General features: G+C 46.4%; 1 protein-coding gene across 4 annotated transcripts in view; it reads right to left on the reverse strand.

The window, feature by feature from the left end:
* The window catches only part of Gnao1 (G protein subunit alpha o1), a 143916-nt gene extending 120572 nt beyond the window's left edge, over positions 1-23344 (reverse strand). The window contains exons 1-2 of one of the 4 annotated variants that reach the window (XM_075976912.1): positions 22408-23344; positions 22168-22210 (exon numbers count right to left, since the gene is read on the reverse strand). In XM_075976912.1, coding sequence (XP_075833027.1) covers positions 22168-22210; positions 22408-22525 — 161 coding nt within the window. In that variant the 5' untranslated portion in view covers positions 22526-23344. The remainder of the gene's footprint in view (positions 1-22167; positions 22211-22407) is intronic. The other 3 variants (XM_075976910.1, XM_075976911.1, XM_075976913.1) reach the window with 3 other exon arrangements.
* Positions 23345-24209: the final 865 nt, after the last annotated feature.

A 24209-nucleotide genomic window follows, 5' to 3' on the forward strand; every position in this document is an offset into this window, starting at 1 on the left:
TAGCAACAACAGCCATAGTTATTCATTCTTATGTTCCTAGTACTGGGTTACACATGTACTTTATTGAGACAGGGTCTTACACTGCTGTCAGACTCCTCAATTGTGGGAGTATAAGCTTTTTTTTTTTTTTGCTTCTTTCTCCATTATTTCACATCATTTTCAAATTTACTTGCTCAAGGTCACAATGTCAGAAAGTAGCACAGACAGGATCAACCCAAGCAGGGCTGACATTGGAGCTGGCATTTCCCCATGTGCTGAAACTGCTTCTCTGTAAATAGCTTCTATGCAGAGCTTGCTGCTGGGTTCCTGGTGAGCAGGACCATTTGGTACTGTTCACTTGTGCATATATGTATACAACACGGGCCTAGATGAAGGGATCCTCTCTTTGGAATAGTGACAGTATGTAAAAACCTTCAAATCATGTGGTACAAATAGCAGATATTAAACCACTTAAAGAATGGCAGTACCAGCGTGGGTTAGTGTGCAGAGTTGCCCATGGAGCAGAGGAGACTTGAGCTGGTCTTTGCAGGCAAGATCTGCAGAAGAGGATATAGGAAGCATGCCTCAGCATTGGCAGCTGCTAAGGCAGGAGTGTGGGCAAACGCCTGGGGAAAGGCATCCTGCAGAGAAGACAGCTTGGGATCAGTGTGGTGGGCTAGACTGCGGTGCATCCTCACAACCAAGGGAGCTCCAAATTTGAGTCAATTTAGGAGCGCGGAAAGGAAAGCATCTGATGTGGCTAAGCAGGGCAGCAAGAGGCAGAAAGAGCCTTGCGGGAAGACAAGTAAGGAGACTGGACAAGAGACAGCAGTGAGGAGTTAGGGTCCAGAACACGTAATGGGACAGATAAATGGAGAGGCACGTGCTGGGAAGATGGAATGACAAATGTAGGGCAGCTCACGGTCCTGGGCGTAGGAATAAGATAGCACCCATGTAGGACGGCAAACCACTCTCTCATCTCCAACACAGTAGGAACTCCTTTAAGAGCAGACTTGAGGTTAGCACTGCTCAAATACCATTTCTATCATTTTACCAATACCTTTAATTCTCCTAAGCATGAATTACCTATAAAGCCATGATTTTGTTGTGTGAGGGACACAGTAACATGTGTTCACTCACATACTACTCAACCACCAGGCTGCACTAGGGAGTCTTGTCCTGTGGCTCTGACTTACCAGGATCCACAACTAGGTTATGAGCTTGCTTGCTAAGCATGCCCAAGGTCAAGCCCACACCTGTGTCAGCATCCTGAATGAGGTCTGGGGGCTAGTCCACTTAACCTTGTGCAAGTCTCAGCATTCATGGTCTGGTGATGGTAATATGGAAAGTAAGGGCAAAGCTGGGGGCAGAGGATGCCACTGATGGGAACCTCCTCTACTAGGAGATCAGCTGGACCAGGCAGCTTAACCACTTTAGAACTTACTTCCTACAGACCACCCAGAAAAGCCTGGCCCTGCCTAGATTATGTTGATTCAGCCTAATACATTTATAGAAAGAATTCCTCCTTCAGTGTTCCTCCTGGGTCAGGGCTCCCGGCCCCTCTGCACCCCCCTCTCTCAGCAGACCTTGCAAGGGAATAACAGTCTGAATGTCCCAAAGACAAGTCTGTGATGAAGTTTCCTTTCCAACCCCTCTCTAGGTGAGACACAACACAGATAACCATGACAAGAGGCTTTTGGTTTTTGGGTTTTTTTTTTGTGTGTGTATGTGTGTTGTTTTGTAGTTCATTTGTAACTCTAGTCATGCAAACTTCTTTGTGTTTTGTTTATCACATATAAAGCCTACCTCTGACTCAGTCCATTCCTGCTGGGAGAATACCCATCCCCCCATATGTTCTGGATGATGCCTTCTCTCCACCAAGTCTGTGCTCCAATCTCATCTCGGTGCTGACTTCCTTGGCTGCTGTTAAACACTAAAAACATCTCTCCACTTACTTCCCCCCTTCCCTGTTTCGTTCTTCATCACAGCCTCTATTACCAACTACTGCCCCATGTATTTTGCTTGATTTTTGCTTGTCTCTTCTCATTAAAATGTAAGACATTCCATAAAGGCAGAGATTTATGTCCTTGTTCAGTTCCAGTACCCAAGACTGTGTCTGGTACAAAGTCAGAGCTCAGAATGAATACAGAATGGATGAGATGAATTAGCAGTAACATAGGTGTAAAGTGTTTTCCCAGCCAGTTTCATGTGATTTTTAACAGTTGGAAACAGCCAAATTCTTATGCTCTCTTCCCTAGAAGGACTAATATGGGTCTGGACCCAGAAGTGGCTGTTGGGTCTTGTTCAGCTTGAAGCTTTTGCAGGTGGGTGAATGCTACGGTGCCAAAGATGGGTAGGGTCTTGGAAATGCCTCTGCCTGTCAGGCAGCCCAGGCCAAGGTGCACCCAGGTGTGCCCACACTGTGATTTTTACAGAAAGCACCAACACAGCACCTGTGCTTGAGGGTCTTCATGTTTACATTCTTGTTGCTAAGGCTTGCATCTTCTGTAACAAAAAGCTGACAGTACATCTCTTTCCGAAAGCTATTTGTCCAGCAAACTCTGCTGGGAGCGAGGAGCGTCACGGTGACTCTGGACAGCTGGAGACACGGTGGCAGCGGCTATCATTTAAGAGCTCACCACTGCCGTTCCACAAACAGGCAGAAGTGGAAGGGGGAAAAGTCCACGCACTACAGCATAAGCAACCACCTCTAACTGTGTTCGTAAATTCACAATATATTTTTTTTGTCCTACACTCTAGTGTGAAAAGCCTGGCTGTTTAGTTTTCTGGGCCATTATAGGTTCAGAGTAGAACAGAGATCAGGGAGAATGGTGGGGTTCGAGGAACACTGGAAGCAGCCAGACATGACAGATGCCAGCAGGTGAAAAGACAGGGAAATTATACAATGCATATCAAGGAGGAGTTAACTGCACTCCAGGACCATTTAGGGGTGGAAAAGGACAAATAGTTGCATATCAATTGTCCTCAGGGACTCTGGTTTTTAGTGCAAGGCAATAATAAAAAATGATGACTTAAGGCCATTAGAGCAAAGGTTAAATACTGCTACTGTATTCAGCATTCAAGTTACTTTCCAGACACCACAGGACTAATTTCTTCTGTAAATGTCCCTCCTAGTTTCTAAAACTCTCTTGGAATTGATAAACAGAGTAAAAAGAACATTTACATTCTTTAAACAGTCGGGCCTACTCTCCCAAGCAGCACTGTGTGGGACTTCCGGCTGTTCTCAGTTGTTAAAGACCGTCCTCTGCCAAGTAGCTGAGGTCTACATGCTCACATTTCAGAGCCAGGCTGACATCCAGTTTGTCCCTTCCTTTCCTCCATTGTTTAATTCTGCAGTTGCATAATTTATTGTCACCCTGTGAAGGGCCATGCATTGCAGAGTAGGAAGCTGTCACACTGAAAAGAGCACCCCTAGGCTGTGTTCACAAACAGAACACCCCGGATCCTTCAGCAACCCCTGTGTGCAGGCAGCTCCAGCATCCACCAGATGGGAGGAAGGAGCTGGGAACGACACACCCATAAATTCTCTAGAGTCCACTGTATAACAAAACAGGGCGGTAAACCCCAATCACTATTCTGGAATCAAGACTGAAATCACATACCCAAGGTAACTCCTAATTTGGTTCCTAGAATCTAACAAGTTGGGAACCGACTTCCTCTGTGCAGAGAGGGCAGGAACTCAGGGCAGGAACTCAACCAAGAGCTGACAATAACCAGGCTGCAAGAGCTTGGCGCTGCAGATACAGCATTACAAGAGGCCGAGCAAGGCCTTGGGAGACACAGGGAGAAAACTGGAGGCCCAGGGGTTTCAGTGAGTGTCTGAATTCTAATATAGGTGACATGGAGTCTGACACCCAAGTGGCAGGGCAGCAGGTCTCTAGCCCTAGTTCTCCAATCACGAACCAAGGTGAAATCCTCAATAAGGTTTCAGATAACTTCTCTGAATCACACTTTGTCTGTAGGCCTTTCTCTAGTGAGAGTCAAACTGGTCATGTCTATTATGCATTTCAAGCAACAGGTGTCAAAAAAAATGTCATTTTCTTCCCCTAAGCTAGCCTTCTCCAGTCCCTCCTTAATATTATTTCTTTGGAAATCAGGAGAAATAAGACTAGATTCATTATAGTTTTGCTTCCAATCATAGGAATTAACGACTAGAATTTATACAAAAATTAAGGTTGATGAATGCGAAAGCAATCTACAAAATGAATTCTACTTCTACATACCAGGAGCAGCAAAAAGAAATTTTCTATAAAGCAATATCAAAAGAATGACAAGGTACAGGCTAAGAGAGAACACTTACAAAAAACATACCTGAGAAAGGACTATCAGCCAAATTATATTAATTATTTGTTTGTTTGTTTGTTTTTTGAGACAGGGTTTCTCTATAGCTTTGGAGCCTGTCCTGGAACTAGCTCTTGTAGACCAGGCTGGCCTTGAAATCACAGAGACCCACCTGCCTCTGCCTCCTGAATGCTGGGATTAAAGGTGTGCACCACCACTGCCCGGCTTTTTTCTAAACTGTGTGAATTTATGTTTGTGCCTACAGCGTAGGAGTATGTGCATGTGTGCTGCAGGTGCCCTGGGGGCCAGCAGAGGGCGTCAGAACTCCCAGAACTGGAGTTACAGAGAGGCGGTGCTGGAACCCCAGCTGTGCTCTTCTGCATGCGCTCTAAGTGCCAACCCTTCTTTCCAGCAACAAACAATACTAATCCTCAAGACTCAACAGTAAGAACAATAACAATTTTCTTTAAAAAAAATGAGCAAAAGACCACAACAGACACCTTGCTGAATGAGACACAGAGATGGCAAATGAGCTAATGAAAATGTGTCTAACATCACATGCCATTAAGATGTTAATGAGAAACCACTACACATGTGTCTGAAAACACACAACACTGACAACACCACATGCTGGGAAGAGCGTGGAGCAACAGGAACGCTCATTCATTATTGGTGGGGACATAGCACGTATAGTCAGTCACTCAGACAATTTAGTTCTAACTGTTCTGTTTGTCTTTTCAAAACTTCATACTCTTTTATGAAATCCAGCAATTGTGTTCTTTGGTATTTCAAAAAGAAAAAGGGGGGGGGAGCTCAAATCATGTCTCCTGTAAAACTTACATATAGACGTGTGTGTATATATATATATATATATATATATATATATATATATATAATAACTGCTCTATAAAAATAATCAACAAAATTTGGAAGCAATGAAGACTTTCAATCAAGTACATATACTGATTTATAAGATGAAGAGAACAAAAGTCTATAGTAATTCAGATAATGAAACCTTACTCAGCACTAAAAGTAAAGAGACTTTTAAAGCCATAAAAACAAATGAAGAAAATGTGAAAGTCTAAAAAGGCTGCAATCCCAGGTGTTCACAACTAAGTGACATTTAGGAGAGCAAGCTATGAACACAGTGACAAGATCAGTGGTTGCTAGGGCTCAGAGGATGAAAGATTAGAAATAGAGGGAGCACAGGAAGATTCAGGACAGTGAAAATTCTATTTGTGCTATTACAATGAGGGAGACATGCCATTACACTGTGTAAACCCAAGGATACACGCCAAGTGCAACCCTAAGGTGGACTATGACTGGGTGACTATGAGCGCTGCTGATTTCATCACTCTCAGAGACACGCCTCTGGGGAGGGAATGCAGATAATGGTGGGGTGGTCAGCAACTCCAAAGCCAAGAGACCATGGTAGGAACCGAGACTCTACTCATGAATTAACAAAAAGTAATCAAGACAGCTACGGGAAAAATTACAATGTCTCTTAACACAAAGTATGACAACCTAAGCAAACACACATGCTCCTGGACTAGAAAGACTCTAGAAATCTAGAGACATCAATTCTAATTAATCAGATTAGAGAATTCAGAGAATCAAAGTCACAAGAAAGGAGTGTGTTTGTGTGCAAATGTATATATATATTCTAGCATTTGTACTCAAAGGGCCAAAAGCTTAGGCATACAAAAAGGCAAAGGAGAGTTTCTAAATGATGACACGTTATGAAGATATAGTAATTAAGACAGTGTGATGATGGATTAAGAATAAAATCAGGCAAGAAATTCCCTGTGTACATAAACACATCACTTAAGGCACAGAGAACCTCACAAAATAGGGACATAAAGAATGACTTTTTCATAAGCGATGCTGGAATAAGTGAGCATCCATTTAGGGGGAAAACAAAACTGGATCCCTATCACACAGCACATACAAGAATTAATTACAGGTAAATTAAATACCTACACAGGAAGGGGAAAAAGCCTCAAGATAGTGACAAAAAAGAGGGCAGTTTTTGCACCCTGAAAGAAAAGCTTCTTAATCAGGACACAAAAAACACTAGTTATGAGAAAGAAAATATGACTGTATTAAAAATAAGGCCATCTCTTTATCACAGACACACCATTGAGAAAGTGAGAAGACAAGGTAGCAAACAGCATTTGCAAACTGAAACAGAAGAGGACCAGTAGGTAGAACCAAGAACAGCTTCTACAAACTAACGAGAAAATCAGAACCCAACCGAAGACAGCACAAAACAAGGTGTTCAACAACTGTTTAATAAATACACGAGACACTGTTTTGCTCCAGGACTCGTCTAGAAGACAGGAGGCAAATGCACAGGGAACCCATTACCCCATAAGCTGCAGAAGAGAAAAGATCTGACAACAGGGATCTCCTCCACGAGTGAGAGAAAGTGTGATTGCCACAGTGTGTGGAAAGACCTGCAGTTAAAATCCCTACCATTTCCACTTCAGAACCCTTTACAAAATGCACATGCCTCAGAACACACACACACACATGTACACACACATACACAAGCACACACTTGCATATATGAATATATTCAAAGCAGCATTCTAACATTCTTTGAAATTGGCCCAAACTTAAAATGGAATGGTCATGTTTGGTGTATAATAGTAAGTACTACACAGCACAGAAATACATAATATATAATATACTTTCATAAATATTCACAAATATTTCTGGATGCTCCATAAAAACATTAAAAATCCATAATAATAAACGATATAGAATGTTATATAACATTATATACCAATGAAAATGAACAAATTCCAGCTATATATATCAGTTTGGATACATATTATAAACATAACATAGAAAGATCACAAGACTTGATATCTAGTGGTAGAGTTCCAATTATGTTAAACTCAAGCAAATACTAGACAGTGCAAGAAAGGGCTTCATACACTGGTGGTAAGCGCTATAGAAAGAATGGAAACAGCTGTCAGAAAAGCCAAGGTCATAGACCTTGAGAGTGAGAAGGGAGCTATCACTAAAAGGGACATTCAGAGACATTACTGGGTACTAGCAACATCCTGCCTTTTCACCTACTGATAATTACTTAAGCACTGCCTTTAAAAAAACATTCAAAAGAGATGTAAAATGCATTTTGTGCATATTCTGTTCTATGTAACAAGTGCTCTTAATTACTGAGTCAACTCTCCAGGCCCTTAACAAATTTTGTGTTTTAAATTAATTAATTTTTATTTTACATGTATGGGTGTTTTGTCTGCATGTATGTGGCTAGATCCCTGGAGCTGGAGTCACAGACAGTTGTGGGTCGTCTAGAACAAGCAGAGCTCTTAACTCCTAAGCCATCTCTCCAGTTCTAAAGACAGCTTCACTGTTATCCTTTCCAGGAGTCTTCCCAGACCTGCACATTGGTGGGAGCTCCAGAGCAGTTCCTACTTGGTGTGGCTGCAGAGTGCACTGACTCCAGAGGCAGCTCTGCACTAAGGGCAGAGGAGGAAATCCTTCTGACTCACTATTAAAACCTTTCCTCAGTGTCCTGCCATGCATGCTGAGGGCACCATAAATAATCAATACTATGTTGCAAGCACCTGAGTTGGCAAAAAGTAGTTAGCTCTGAACTAAGCAACTGGTAACAAGAACACACTGACCTGAGTTAGCTCTGCTATGGCAGAAAACACCCCAGGAACAAAAATACTGGATCCCACTGTGCGGCACTGGCCACGCTGACTCGAATAAACAATTTTGATACAAAAATACCAATAGCTACCATTTGAGGAATCTGAGATACGTGCTAACGGCTCTCAGCTGTGCCAACCTCATTTAATCCTCACAGTGTATTTGCAATGTGTTAATTTTTTGTCTCTCGTCAATGATTAAGCTGAGATTCGGAGAAACTGAGTAATTTCCCCACACACCACGCTGACGGCTAAGCAAAGGGCAAACCCCATATCTCCACAGCTCAGGCTTCTGGATGCTGCCGTATGCTTTTTTTTTTTTTTTTTTTTTTGCTTTGGTTTCTTCATCTATAAACTGGGGACACAGTGACATCTGTGCAGTCAGATTAGACATGGCTCAAAAGGATGAGGAACTTGAAAGAACCACTTGGATGTTAAAGAAATAATGTCACAAGCATGCCCTGTGGCCTGCACCATGAAGCAGATGGCTTCCATCCACTCCAGCTTATAAACCAGTTGTAAAGGAAAGCTGTGTAAACAGGAAAACTAGGAACACACATCAATAAACCGATGCGAGGAAGTCCCCAGGAACAGCATGCAATGCAGTCTAAACTGTAAGGAGGGCTTGGATGAAGGAACTGCCCTGTGTGGTGGCCTCTCCCTCCAGGCTTCCCTGCCACCATCCTCCACACGGCAGACATGACAGTTTTGCTAAGGCTTACTGTGATTCCTTTTTAATTTTAGTTAAAAATTATCCTTGACATTTTCATAAATGTACATAATACATCCTCATCATATTTACCCTCAACTATCTCTTACCCCATCCCTCTGCCCCCTCCTGAGACAGTCTCTCTCTATAGCCTAGGCAGGCCGTGAACTGTCTGTCATCTTCCTGAGTGCAACGATAACAGGTATGTCCTATCACACATGGCACCCTGCGTATTTTACTAGACAAGTTTATGAACTATAGTTTACCCAGAGTAAATTCACCCTTTTCAAAAAATACATAATTGTGTAACCACGAGCATAATTAAGTCAAGGAATAGTTTCATCTCCACAAAAGTTCCCCTATATGCTTCACAATTCATCCCTCCCCTCAACCCACACCCCAGTTCCTAGACACCACTGATACAATTTCAGTCTTTGCTTTTGTCTTTCCCTGAACATGGAGGAATCTTTTAGATTTACAAATTTAATTCTGACATTATATCCCCTTTCTCTGTGTGTGCATGCATGTGCACTGTGTGCGTGCATAAGTGTGTGTGTCTGTAATACCAGTGTGGTCAAATCTCTCCTTCCACCCTGTGGGCTGTCAGACTTGGCTGCAGGCACTTTTAGCCACTGAGCTACCTTACCAGCCCTACAAGGATCTTTTAATACAGTCACATCTCTCACCGCAGCCACAGTGAAACCCAAGTGCTACTACACAGCCACCAGGCCCACACGCTGCCCCAACTGCCTCTTCAGTTCTACTGAGCCTCACTTTCCCAACCCTGTGGTCCAGCCTCATTAGTTTTGCCTCTGCTGATTTCTGCCTCAGGCCTTTCCATCCTGGCCTGTTTTCTTAGCCCTTCTCTCCCTAACTGTCCTCCATTATTTAACCCCAATTTCCTCCACGGGGACACACATCACTCTACAAAATAGCCTCATTTTCCTTACTTCTTTACTATCTTCCTTTCCTAACACTGTCATGTCCTGAAGACAGAAGTTTGCCTATCCTATTGAGTTCTATTCTTGGAAGAGTATAAAGTGCCCAAAAGCGGCTGGTTCTTCATTGGTATTTGTAAAATAAACACACACGTGCCAACATTAGAGAATAGTAAGGCTCTTCATGGTTACAATTCTAAGGAAGCAGCCAAAGAAGAAATAGCATATAACCGCACATGGGGGTGCAGGAGAACAAGAGGGTGCTCAAAACTAGGGTCTCCCCTGTTACTCTACCACCTTTCCTCAGTGCCCTCCACTGATAGGGCTGTAGAAGAATGAGGAGATACAGCAGGAGTCTCTTGCCCCTGCCCACTGGTGTCCCCAGGATAGGATAGTCTCTCTCCTACATGGGTTCCTGCCCTGGCTGGAGTTCTCCACAAGCCTTCCTTCTATCCATGCGAATTCATCCAGACACCCCATAAGTTGTCTGCCTTTGTGTTCTTGTCATCATCACCATGCCTCCTGCGGAACAGCAGCACCTGCTCCTTCCTGCAACCCCAACAGTATGAAACACAATTTGACGTGGTGGGCTCCACAGCCTCGGGGGACACAGTATATGGACCAACAGGTATGAGTGTCCACAACTCCCTGAGGCTCCAGTTTCTTTCTTACTTAGCACTAGAGTCTTAAAAGGTTAATTTTGTTCTATCTATTATATCAACTAGGGATGGCCATGGGAGAAGGATGGATTCCTTGCCAGAAGAGCATCTATTTTGCTGAATAGCAGGATTTAAATTATGAGCTCAAGACTGAACCAGTCCAGGTTCCAAATGTTATATGTAACATGCAGAGCCCTTGAGAAGTTAGGGATCTTGCCAATACCACATGGACTTGAATTTCTTGACTCCGAACAGATTTCTTTCTATCACTGAGATTTTCTTGAGTTTGGTTCCTGTCCTTTTTCTCCATTGAAATTTCTCGTTCAAGGGTCAGTTGTTTGAATCACACAATACCAGAGCTTTGACTCAGTCCTCACTATCTCTCTGACACTCACTTCCCCCTGGCACCGTCAGCTTTCTCAAGCTCTTTTGCTCTCTGAGCTTCCCAGAGAGACCCATGTAGGTAGGTGCCCTGGCTCACTTCTACCATGTGGGTTCCTCCTGTCCGTCTGCATATGCACCTCAGGGAATGACAACCCTATTCCAAGATCCTACCAGGAAGGAAACTGAGTCCAGTTCTCATAGGTTAGACCCCTCCTCTAAGCTCAAGAAGTTCTTCCCAAACAAACTGCTCAACATTTCCAGAGAGTGACTCTGGAAAACCTAAACTTCCTGGTTTGACCTGGTTTCTCCTTAGCCATGACTTTTCCTGCTATTCTGATTTCTAGCCTGCTGGCTTGGATTCCAGGGGAATCCACACAGATTCAAACTGGAAGGATGCTCTCATCCCTATGTTCAATCAGATACTAGGTCTCATATGGTCTGCCTCCAAGATTTTCTTCCCCCCCCATCTCTTCACCTAAATGATCAGGAAAACCTACAAAACCAATCTTACTCCTCTTTTCTAGTCACTTCTCATTTCCCCAAAGCCCCCAACTCTTCAGATACAAAACAGCCACTCCCTACAAGGGCCCCACATTCAAGCTCTGATTCTGTGCTTCATCTCGTACTCTTAGGTCTCCTTGCGAGCTCCCACCCTTCTGTCAGGGTGATTATGGCTGTAAGTGACAGAAATCCCGCTCAAATAAGTTTTGATAGGGCTGGGAGTACAGCTCAGTGGCAGACATACTTGCACAGACTACTGTGCAAGGGCCTGGGTTTAATCCTGTTGGCCACAATGAAAACATTGTCGGGTAAGTTATTGGAAAGCAGAATCTGCTTTGTTCTTTCAACTTCAGAAACTGCAGTAACACCATCACTTCCTCTCTCTTCTCTCTCCATTCTCTTCCTTCAAGTCTCTCACAAGCTCAACTAACTCACTGTTAGCAAGTTTCTCTCTGCAGGAGACATGGAGGTGTGAAAGTCTGGCCTCAGACAGCTCCAGGTCTTCAGCCTCTTAGCTTCCCACTGGGAACTAACAGCTTCTTTTTCATAAAATTCCCCGACAAAGGCCTGTCTTAAGTCACATGTCCACCCCCTGTGAGGGAGAAGGTCAATCATCTTGGAACGTCCTGAATCATGTGCCCACTTCTATATTTGAGCAACAGTGACAGGCTGTCCCAATATTAGGTTGCAGCCAGTAAATAAGAATCTACAGAACTTTCATTTCTCCAACCAGTCTCATCCCAATTCAACCCAGGCTTCTGTCCAATTTAAACCTGCCATTGCTGCCAGCTGATGAGCAGGCATGACCCTCGTGCGTCTGGCTATCCTCTCTGATGGATCCAGCTGTCTGAGAGCATGGATTAGAACCTTCTGTGACCAGTCTAAGGTCTGTCTGCCCCAAAGGTGTTACAAAAAAAAAATCAGTCTGTTATTACTATGACCAGTTATTTACTTATGAGGAGGCTGCCCGATCTCCTGGAGATTTGCCTGTGCACCACTGAATATCTTAGCACAAAAGCTGGACCAGCACATACCAGGAAGTAGGTAAACACTGAATATGTGAATGGATGAGTGGTCCGAATAGAACCACTGTGGCAAGCCCTTGGAACTCCAGAAAAGGAGCAAGCTTTCCTTCTCACTTCAGAGAGAAGAAATGTGATGGCAGAAGCCTCCCTCCCCCAAGCTCCTCCACACGCTCTCACTCTTCCAGGCCCATCAGAACCAGGGAAGGTGATGCATGACCATGTCCAGTTCAAGCACCCTATCCTCGGGAACTGGGAAGGGGACTCTGCTGCTGCCCTCATTTCTTCTTTCTTGTGCCTTCAATTTCTGCCTCCATTGAGCCCCTGCACCCACAGGTTTCCATGTTAGCCAAGAGAGCAATAACAACAGAGCCCTCCTCAGTCCCCACACCTCCCTTGCCACTCCTTACCTTAGTCTTCTTCCTTCTAAGGCCAGTGTGAGGGACAAGGAGGTCTCCATTCATAACCCTATCAAGGTCCCAAACCCACATACTTAACTCCTACTATAGCTGGGCTTTTCTCCCATCACTCCATTGAAACTGTTCTTGCTCAAATCACCAACTTGCCAGACTCAATGGACACTTGCCAGTCCTTCCCTTCTCTGACAATATCTTACTCAACTACAGTCACTACTTCACCTTCAGTGTCCACTGCCTTTATTTTCATGATGTTGCTCTTCCTTTGCGTCCCTTTTCCTTTCCATCTCTCAGGCCTTTCTTTGGAAATTATTTTTCCCGAGTTCTCTGTGTGTATGTATGCAAGCTTTTCAGCCCATCTCACTTGGCCTGCTGAATGGCCAACTTCCATACCACTTACTGCCCATATGGACATAATTTTTCTCCCTATATCTTCTCTTTTTCTTCTTCTTATCTAAAGGAATGAACAACCATTTCACGAGAGGCCCCAACTTGGAATCCTAAACACATTCTTGTCATTACTCTCAAAATCTAAGCTCCTCCTCAATCAATCTTTCAGCCAATCTTCAGGCAAGTTCAGTCACCTCACTGCCCAAATATGCCTTCTTTCTGTCTTCCCTCCACCCCTGCCCACCTACTCCTACTGCTTTAACTTAGTTCGTGACAATTTCCCACCTGGACTGCACTAGTACCTTTCCATCTGCTCTCCCAGCCTCTGATCTTGACACCTCTTTGATCTTGACACCTATTTCCTTTTGACGGCAATTTATCTTCAGAATAAAATCCAGTCATTAGCACAGTGCATTGGACCTTCCATGATCTGGTGTCTGTCTCACCTCTCTCCCTCATTTTGTAACATTCTTTTCCCACACTGCCTGAGTCAGAACCAATTACCTCACATTACTAGGATCTTCTGCGTGGTGACATCAGGCTTTGGACATTTTGGTCCTCTACTGGCTTTACTTTTCTACATGGCTAACTACCATTTATGGTTTCATCCCACGTGCTCTTTTCCTCTCAGCTGACTCCTTGAACTTTCTGCCTAGAGGGCACCTTCTGCCTTCACATAGATACTGCACACACAGACATCACAGACTTCCTGACATCAAGTACAAGAGCCTCTTACAAGGAAGCTCTGGGGTCCTCAGGGACAGGGACTAAGTAAGACCTTCCTCTCTACCTCCACGATACCTAATCCTCACTCTTGTGGAGGAGTGTGTGGATAGATCTCCTTCTTGTCTTCTCAGTCTTCTCTAAGCCACCTTCATGGATCAAAGCCACTACTTTCAGAAGCAGTTTCTCTCTGCTGCCACAGGAACATGGCTTATACTTCAAAAACTGTGATGGAAAACGATTTCAGGAACTCTCTGGGTGGTTACTAGGGAACACTAATACTGTGTCCAAATCAATGCAATACATGAGGACCACCAGCACTACTACATTCAGAGGATATCAGCACCACTGGGCCCATGCTAGCCTCTCAGTCACCAACCTCAGCCCAAACAGATGCCATCCCACTTACAGATGGGTTTCAGAGCCCAGATTCCAGTGTCTGTTGCCCACACCAGTGGCGGTCATCTATTAAGAATTACTGTGGAGTTACAATGGAAAGGAGTGGTTTGGAATTAGACAAATCATTGTCTGAGTGAATCCTGTACGACATTGAGCAAGCATTTGATTGTCTCTGACCCCTGCCTCTCATCTGTAAGACAGAATGCTATTTCCTCATGGGTCGATAAGAAACTACAAATGAAGATAACAGATTGAAAACCTATAGCATAAAAGCTTTCAATATTATTCTGACTTATGCAGAACAACAAGGTACATTCCTGTGCACCTTATTTCTTTTTGCGCTTCTCTTCAGTCAGTATTCTGTGAGTACTCTTTGCACCAGGTGCTAGGCTCAGGGTTACAGTACATGTGCAAACAAGTCATCATCTTTACTTTTGGGAGTCTTGGTGGGGAAGGAACACCCAGTCTACTAAGAAATAAGCACATTAACATCTAATTCACTTACAATTTGTGATATGCATGGGGTGCAGGGTGGGGGTGTTGAAGATGACCCAGGGTAACTTCTAAAGCACAGGGAAGGTATTCTTATCTGTACTACTTCCCCTCATTTTCCTCTCCTTTTGAGACAGAGTCTTACTATATAAACTTCAAAGTGTCTGTGGAAACCGAGCTGAACCCCAGAAGTGACCCTGGTGTTTCTTTTGAGCTTACAAGTACATACCATCTCTCCTGGTTTACAGGTAACAAGCTTCTAAAGAACCTATTTTGATTTAAGACATACCTCGGATTCAGGGTAAACCTTTGGCCGTGGAGTCTTATTCTTGTATATTACCCTCCATCCTCCATTTCACTTGCTTCTAGACAGTTGACAAATCAAAGGGCAAACTCTATTAGTCTTACAGAATTCTATGACAAGCACAATATTTTTCCTCTTCTCTGTGAAGAATATTAGAACTAAAGACAGCTCAGCAGATAAGCTGTGGGTGGTAAATACTCCCACTGTCCCCCACTGCATTGTAGGCTTCCAGGTTTCTCTTTGCATTTACTGTTATCTTAGAACTCGAAAAGACACTAGAGAAATTTCCCAGTGAAAGACAGTACACCAGTTAAGAGATAAACCAGCTGGGCCCCGAAGGGCTAAATCATCTGCCCAGAGTCAACCAGAGAATAAGTGAAAATAACAACATGCTTCCCTACCCTGATTCCTTGCCCTTGGCACCTGACCCCAGACATGTTCCTTCAAATGCAGCCCTCCATAGTGAAAGGCAGGGTTGCTTCCACTTTTGAGCATCCTTCTCTCTGGTTCTGTCTTCTCCCAGTGACAGCCTGTTCCATTCTAGCAGGACTCTTTTGAATTTATCTCTTTGGTCTGGGAACCATAACTGCATGAAAAGTTTGATTAGCCATGGCTTTGTCAAAATGCTTCTCTAAACTATGCCTTTGCAGGCTGGCAAAGCTTTGTGGCCTAGGTTCTACTGTACAGTTAAAAGAGCTTTCATAGGCATCCCATACCCTTTCAGGGTAGAATCAGAATTAGTGCTCTTATGTGTAGTGTTGCAAGATGCTGGAGAGGGGAGGGTGGGGAGGAGGGGGAAAGGAGAGGCAGAGAGAGAGAGAGAGAGAAATCATGCTACACTCTCAGTTTCATAGACCATTATGAAGTTGGGTACACTTGGCCCAGCTCTCAGGAGAGCAGAGGTGGAGCTGCTGGACTGGACTCCTGCTTCATTGCTCTTCCCACTCTGCAGCACTACTCCAGTCTCTTGGGCTGAAGCAGCTGCGCCATCAAAAATGTCACATCAGTTATGACAACATGATTTGTTATATAAGTGGTGCTGCAGAGTAGGCAAGGGGAAGAGGCCAGGAGCAGAGTGTGAACCACAGTGCCCCTCTTCTACAGCTCAGAAGTCAGCTATGTCCTATACTTACAAGAGAACTGCATAGGGGAAGGAAACACCCACTAATCAATCAAAGGAATGAAAATTGAACTAGCCTTTGTATAATGATTTTTATGTCCCTGGCACTGTTATAAGTCTATTTCCTATGTTAACTCATTTCACTCTTACACCCTAAATAGTTGCCTTTATTATCAACCCCATTTCATGCAAGAAAGTTACGATGCCAAGAGGTAAATAGCTAAATTCACACATCTGATGGGTAGTAAAGTCAAGATTTTGGAGCCAGCAGCCTGCATGCAGAATGTTCTTAAGCCTTCTCCATTCAAGAGATGCATGCCAACCAGCTCTCTAAGCAAGAGGCTATCTATTCCCTGGACCAGTCAGGCTACCACTCTTTCCTCTCTTGCTCCATCTACTAATTGTTGATTGTTGAGCAGTGTCCTTTCTTCCAGGACCAGGAGGCAGAATATTGGGATAAGGTAGAAATTCCTGGAACGGAGTTCATTGGAGCAGCTTTAGGCCTTTAGGTAGCCAGCAAATATGAACTGATCCCCTTACCACACCTAATTTCAAATGCACATGGAGTTATGTACATGCACACACATACATCTATACTCTTCCCCCCCGATTTTTCAGAATTAAAAGTTGTTCTTTGCTAGTGTCAATTTTGAGAGTAATCCTTCCTAATTTCTTTTTTTTTTTTCATCCTGGAATCAACCCTATCATTGACTTTCCAGTTGCCTTTCAGGTTAAGGTAGTCTCCTGCAATAACAGTCTAACCCAGTGGTCACCAACCTGTGAATCATGAACCCTTTGTCAAACACCTATCTCCAAAAATATTTACATTACAACTCATCACAGGAGCAAATTACAATTATGAAGTAGAAATGAAAATAGTTTTATGCTTGGTTGGGGGTCACTACAACATGAGGTACTGTATTAAAGGATCGCAGTATTAGGAAGGTTGAGGACCACTGCTCTAACAGAACCTATTCTGGCATACAGGGAACCAAGTCCATGCATTCATGTGAGCACATGTCAGAAAAGTAGAGCCTATTCTGCCCAAATCTCGAGTTAATTGACATAGTATACCACAAGCAGCTGAAAACCACAAATGATGTTGCCGTAACTGTAACAGATGTGGTCTCCTACGATGCATGAAAGAACCTAAGAGTTTCAGGTTTAAAAGAACCAAGCCAGCACCTGAGCACTCATCCAGCTTCCCATACACAGAGAAGAAATTCTGGATTCCTTTTCAGCCATGTCAATCTGCATAAAGCTTCACCTACTTAATTTAATGACAACAGCCCTTTCCACAAGTACACAGGCTCCATCTCGGAATCCACTAAGGTTCAAGAATTGCACAGCCAACTCTTGATGAGATCAGGTGAACTGCTGGCTGATCGTCTGACAAGAAGTCTGCCAGGATTTACAGCTCAGCAAACAGGAAGAGGGGAGAGAGCACTGTCCACCAGCAGAGGAGAACTCATCTCATGCTACCTGGTCTGATATTCTGTTCACATTTCCGCTGTCTCCAGAGAGCAAGGTGCATCTATTTGATAAACATGGAAACAAGTGGGAGGGACTGCAGAAACAACAAGCCAATGGTATAGCAGAGTAGCTCTCAGTGGACCGCTACCTCCACGAGAGGCCTTTGGGCAAGGCTAGGAAATGCCCTTTCAGATGTCGGTACTTTCACAACGTAACGGCTGCAAGTTGCCACCTCCCTCTCTGTTAATGCCTGCCACTTACTAGATGCTGACAGCACACAGGCTTGAACCTGCCAACCAATGGTCTGGACACCCAGTTGTAAAGTCAAGGTCAGCTGGCAGGAGGAAATCACCATCTTTTGGGCAGCAGATGACCTTTCAAAGCCACCGCCTTCCCTGACAGAGTAGTGTCCTAAACCCTCACTTGTAAGGGTTGGGATATTTGTATGAGTAGCGGTATCTTCAATAGGCAAATCCTTAAACTTGTTTAAAAATTGCCCTGCACAGGTACTCCAGAATGAATGTATACCTGAAATGTCTATACAGGTGACATTTTCTAGCTAGCAAGTCAGGTCTTTCTGCAAACTTCAAACTCTATTACTAAAACAAAACAAAAATCTGATGGTCCAGAGAATATGAACTAATCACCCTAGTAAACTCAGCATCTTGAATCAAAGCTAAGTATAATGTTCAGAACAGCTTCAGGGGTCATTTTATATTACCAGGCCCAAGCATTTGTCACTTCATGTTGGAACTGGGAAGTCAGTTAAAATGATATTCTATTGATTCTATGCTTCATAAACTATAATTCTAAGATAGTTTATATAAGGGTTCAGAAATCCAGTAAAATCTATACTCTATTTAAAATTTTTATTAGTCTGTGTAAAAGCATCACTGCTTATCAGGAAATGATAAGGTTCTATCACAGGTAAGCTCACCCCTAAAACAAGCAAAGTTATTTAAAATGTCATGTAGCAAAAAGGAGGCACTGGTTGCGCACAGGCCATGTGAAACTGTATTTGCACTATCTCAATCACTGTTGACTTTTCAGAACTGAAACCCTTTGTACTGCATGACAGAGATCTTCCAAACACTAATTCACAAGCACGCGCACTAAAGAGAAACATGGAGGTGAGGGAAGCGCTGGCAAAATAATTCAGTGGATAAAGGTACTTGTCATGCAGGCACCTTGAGTTTGATCTCTGGACCCATGTAAAGGTAGAAGGAAAGCGTGGGCTCCACAAATTTGCCCTCTACACATGCACACACACATATACACAATAAAACTACAAAAGATTTTAAAGACTTGAGAATCAGGCTTCTGAAAATGACGTAAGTTTTCCCCTTATGACTTGTATTGAGCAGAAAAATTCCAAAGGTCAGTCTTCGTAATGTTCCTAGGCTGATGAGGGCAGTAACACTTTGTTCTAAGCTGCATCTGCTGCCAGTCCTTAATGGCTGCATCTCAGCTACTACAGGCACATACTCCTATTCCTCCTCCCAATCAGCACACCACAACCTTGATGAGAACACAAGCTGAGGGAAGTGGCTCCCATCTCTTCTGAAAATGCTGATGACAAAGGATCTGATAACATCTGAATATCAATATTCTTCCTCCCAAGCCAAGGAACTGTGCTTCCAGGCCCCACCCCTACTAGAAGTCACTGGCTTCCCACAGGGTGTCACCTACAGAGGACTCTGTAACCATCCAATCTCATCTGCCTCGATGGACTAACACAGCATCTGAACTAACTTACACATATGGCCTGATAGGCTTGTCACCAATCACACTGCACAGGGAAACAGGAAATTGCTTTCTGCAAATGCTACCAAGGCTTTCTGGCCTGGCCCCACCCAGAGAGGGCAATCTTCCTGGCTACAAACGACTCTCACTCAAGTGGTGATCTCAAAACCCATCTCTGGAAGTGAGGACTAGGAAGAATCTGTCACTGGGATACAGTGACACCAATCTCACATTTTGTGGTTAATAAAACAAGTCCTGCATCCAGTTTGGCACGAGGCCCTGATCTGACTTATTTTAAGCCAAGCTCATAGGAAAAACTACCATTCATGAATGTTTCAGGAGGACAGTTCAGTCGGGTCTTTTGTGCAAAACTGGATTGGACAGAAACCTTTCTGAGCAAACCTAGCATATTTCCTAAAGAGATTTGGTGCATTTTGCTCTTAAAAGGAACAAAAGTCAATCACAAAAATCTGTTTCGATACGCAGTTTTCTCAGAAAAGGTGCTTGTGGCGGTGAGGAAAAGGAGAAATGCAGGAAATGAGAAAAATGATCTGATTTCTGATTTAAATCAATCAAACATCAGACACTCCACTCCCCCCACCCCCAAGTGCAACCCAGTATAAGACACGCAGGACTTTCCTCAGAAAGTCTACAGTCTCCCTTTAAGATTTCATGCCGGAGGACTTAATCAGGAATTTCCATTCTAAAGTGGCACACAGATCTCCTCAGAGAGCTCAGCTTTCTTTGAATAAAAAAGGCAAGTTACCCATTAGGGGACTCAGCACATATTTTTAAACTTCTTATTAAATCAACCTAATTTATGGGGCATGTACAAGAAAAGCAGGTAGCAAGCTGCTTAGGTGGATGCAAAGTTACTTTGCCATCCTTCCCACCTCCCCACCACCACCTCGTTTGCCCTCCCCTCTCCGAGGGTTTCCGAATGTCTTCGGGGCCCCTCCGAAGCCGAAGCCACTCGGCCCTCTCCGTCTGGACCCCGACTGGGTTCCGAACACTGTCGAGATCCTCCGAGCCCCGCGCCCAGACCAGGCCGAGCGGAGCCGAGCGCCGCCGAGCTCAACCCCATCGACATTTCCAGCCTCGGCTGGGCGCTGTCCACCACTTGCAACGCCTGAAACCTCACCCCAGCTCTGGAGGCCGAGGCTTCTACCAGACTCTGAGTCTGCCACAGCGGATTACAGATTCGTGAAGTTTTGAGACCTGCCCCCCTAAGGAGAAAGAGATGGCGCGGTTTGCCATTTCCCCGACCCGCGTGTGCTCCAGGCAGATGCAACATGCACCTTGTTGCAAAAAGCAATTCCCCAGGCCCCGCCTCCCCATCCATTTGGACTGCACAAGCCCCAGAGAAACCCCAGGCCAAATTACTGGTGGCTCAGAAGGGTGAGGCTAGCCGAAGGGGCCTGTGAGAAGAAAGCCCCTGGGAGCTCTCGAACGCAAATAAGAACATGCCAAGCAGATGGGGAAAACTGTCTCCTAGTCGCTACTCCCTACCATCATGGCGCCGCCTGGAACTCGCTTGTCATGCCTGTTACACATGCAAGAATTTTTGCTTCTTGGTTTTGAAACCGCAAGCACAATTTGTCTCCCACCCACCTTTCCTCAAAAGGGGTTTTTATTTTCCATTGTTTTCCTACGGGATGCAATTACTTCGACTATTCTGTCAAGTTGAAAAATAATCATTTTTGTTTACTGCACAGCAACCTCTAATTAGGAGCTGTGTGTGCACGAAGGTGTCACAGCAAAGCGACATGGAATCCTCGCTAAACGGTCCTAACGAACTCCTCCGTCCTGGACTGACAGGCCAACGGAAGCAGGGCCAGGAGGTCCGGAAGGCATGCGCCCGTTCCCTGCCGGCCACCCCTCCTCTGGCAAAGCTGCGTGTAGGCTTACTAGGAGCTGTGAAGCGGATGGGGCAAGAAGCAAGCCAGTGAGAGGGAAGGAGGGGTGAGGCTCCTTACTGGGGAAATGTGGAAAGGAAGGAATATCCCATTTTGTTTTAATTTTCAACCATCACTCAAATCCACCTCCAGTCAATTAGGAGGGGAAACTGATATCTAAGGCAGAAGGGGGCGTTGGCAAGTGGGGCCTGAAATCCGCATTAAAGACAGACTACAGGGAGCCCGGCCTAAGCAGAGTGTAAATAAATATAACGACAAACGACAAAGGCTACACGGTGACAGGAAACTGCTGGTGTCAGGAGAGCAAAGGCTGGAAGGCCAGGGCGCAGAGGGGTTGGAGGGCAGGTAAGGCTTGCTTTCATTCAGCCCCACAGACAACGTCCCCCATCCACCTCTGCCTTGGATAAAGCTGTGTCTGTCACATCCGCTTGGAAACTCACCCTTTCCCCCTAGTGCACGCCCCCTCCCCTAACCCTTGCTCTCATTTGGGGGGAGGGGGCCGAAGTCACAGCCTCCAGGAATTCAGCACCAAACTCATGAACAGCAAACACTTGCTCTTCCACCCCAATCTGCTAGGGCTGGGTCCCCTCCATGTTTTAGTCAAGTTCAAAATCACTGCTCCAAGATAAGTGGGATTCGAGGGGTTGGGTGGAGGGAGGAGTAATGGAAGGAGGCCGAGACAGAAATGGAGGCAGCGAAACACACGAAATACTCCACGAGCAAGAGTTATGATCATAATCACGCCAATAGTGTGATGTTCTGATCAATATGGCGGACACTGTCATTCATACAACTACAGGCGCTCCCTTTCCCTCCCCCAAAACACCCACTCCAGGAGTTGGGGTGGGGGACCCAGAACCAACGTAGGGAGTGGGGGAGGGGAGCCAAAACCAGGTCTCTGTGTGCACGAATTAAAAACCAGGCCTGGAGAGCAATGTGGGTGAGCACGACAATAAAAACGGTATGAAAATTATTCTTAATAAAAGTACAAATCCCAATGCCAGAGGGACTTACTTCATTTGCTTCACAATGGTGCTTTTTCCTGATTCTCCAGCCCCTGTTGGGACACAGAGAGGGGGAAAAACTGGTGAGTGTCAGCTCAGAGGAATGGGAAGGGGCTTCAAAGCATGCGAGGGGTGGGCGCTCCTGGGCACACAGTGGTGCCAACTCCGGGACCAGGTCTCCCGTGGCGCAAGTCTGGTGGGGAAACAGCGGCCGGGGTCGAGGAGCGGGGGTGGCTACCGAGGTCCTTACCCAGCAGGAGTAATTTCACGTCTTTGGCGGCGCTGATGCCATCTTCTTTGAGGTTTTTCTCAATCGCCTTGCTCCGCTCGAGGGCGGCTCTCTCCTCCGCGCTCAGAGTACATCCCATGGTGGCCCCTTCCCTGCCACAGCCCGCACGACTCGGCTGGCACGACTCCCCGGGTCGGCGCGCCCCCCACCCCCCCAAAGAGCAGAGCCTGGGCTCAAAGGGGAGAAAATCACGATATCCTCTCCTTGGCTGGGAACAAAATTGTCGAAAGACCAAAACCCCCCAAAAAAGACAGCCTCTATCAAGATTCCAGCGAAGACAAGCGGCAGCTGGTCGGGGTCTGGGGGTGTCGAGGTGAGGGTGGCCGGGGTCTGGGGCTCCGGAGCCGAGGGAGGAGGCGCCCGCGGGCCCGGGAGGCGCGGGCTGCAGGCACTGAGGCTAGTGCACGACCCAAAATAAATAAAATAGGAGTCGAGGCTGGATCCGCAGCAGGAGCCGGCGGAGGGTGGGGTGGGGGGCAGGGTGGGTCCTTCTGCCGCGGCTGCCGGAGGCGGAGGAGGAGGAGGCGGAGGCGGGGAAGGTGGAGGCGGCGGCGGCGCGGGGTGTGGAGGGAGTGAGTTAGGGGGTGCCGCTAGTGCATGTGCACCGCCGCTCCTCGGCCGTCGGTGCGTCCGCGGCGCCTTCTCCGACCCCCGCGCGCGGGGCAAGGCTGGGAAGAGGGTCGGGCCGGGGTGGGGGCAGATCTCTAGCGGGAGGCGGAGTCGCCGGGGCCCAGAGCTCGCATCGCTTGGCGGAGAGCGGCCAGAAGACGGGGAGAGCGCGAGGGAGCCGCGGCCAGCGGGGAGCGCGAGAAGAGGCGGGCAGGGAGGGCAGGGCACGCGCGCGCGCGCCGGGGCGGGCGGACGGGCGGGGAGGGGGGGAGGCGAGCGCCGCGCGCGAGTGCGCCAGGTCCTGCGCAACGCTCAGCCAGCCGCCCGCTGACGTCAGCAGGGCCGCGCGCCGGGCCCGGGGGACGGCGCTGGCGGGGGCGGGGCGCATGCCCGCGGGCCGCGTCACCCAGCGGGCGCGCGCGCGAGGCGCGGCCGGCTCTCGGGTCCCCTCCCCCCCCTCGCCTCGGGGTGCGTGCGGGACTGGGGAGGGCGGGGCCTGGGGCCGGGCGCGCGCTCCTGCCCCACCCCGCCCCACCCCGGCCGGTCTCGAGCGCCGCCGGGCCCGCCTTCTGTCAAGCGGAGCGCGGCAGTCAGGTGGCCCCTAGCCCGCCGCCCGTGCCTCCTGCTTCCCGGTTTCCCGGGCTCTGGCTTGGTGTCTCCGGCAGCTCGCCTTTCCAATTATTCTCCTACGGCCGGAGACATAGCCCCTAGCCGAGCTCTAGTACCTCAGCAGACGTGAGGAGGTAGCGAGTCAGAATAAACCTGCGCAGGCCAGAATACAGGGCTGGGCGCCAGGGACCGACTCGGGCCCGCATTTATTGAGCATCTAGTGTACAGAGGCGGGGCTCGTGGAGAGGAACGCAGCAGGCTAAGAAGAAGCACGGCCTGCTCCGCAGGAGTTTTTGCCTTCCTGGGCCAACGTGAGCCTTACTGTGAGATTCCCACCCTCGCCGTGGATGCTAGAGATGGTTACCATCCTAGGATGGCTTGATGCCAAAGGCCCAGGGACAGTCGTTCATGAAAGCCTCTAGCAAATGTTTGTTTCCTTAAATTTTTCTCTCTAGCATGGCCGGTTTTGCTTGGTCTTGTATTCTTGTATTCCCAGAAAGAACATAAACTGATGAAGTGAATTCTTCATAGGTTTTTGATGAGAG

This window comes from Microtus pennsylvanicus, chromosome 6, assembly GCF_037038515.1.
Source record: "Microtus pennsylvanicus isolate mMicPen1 chromosome 6, mMicPen1.hap1, whole genome shotgun sequence".
NCBI classification, from domain to species: domain Eukaryota; kingdom Metazoa; phylum Chordata; class Mammalia; order Rodentia; family Cricetidae; genus Microtus; species Microtus pennsylvanicus.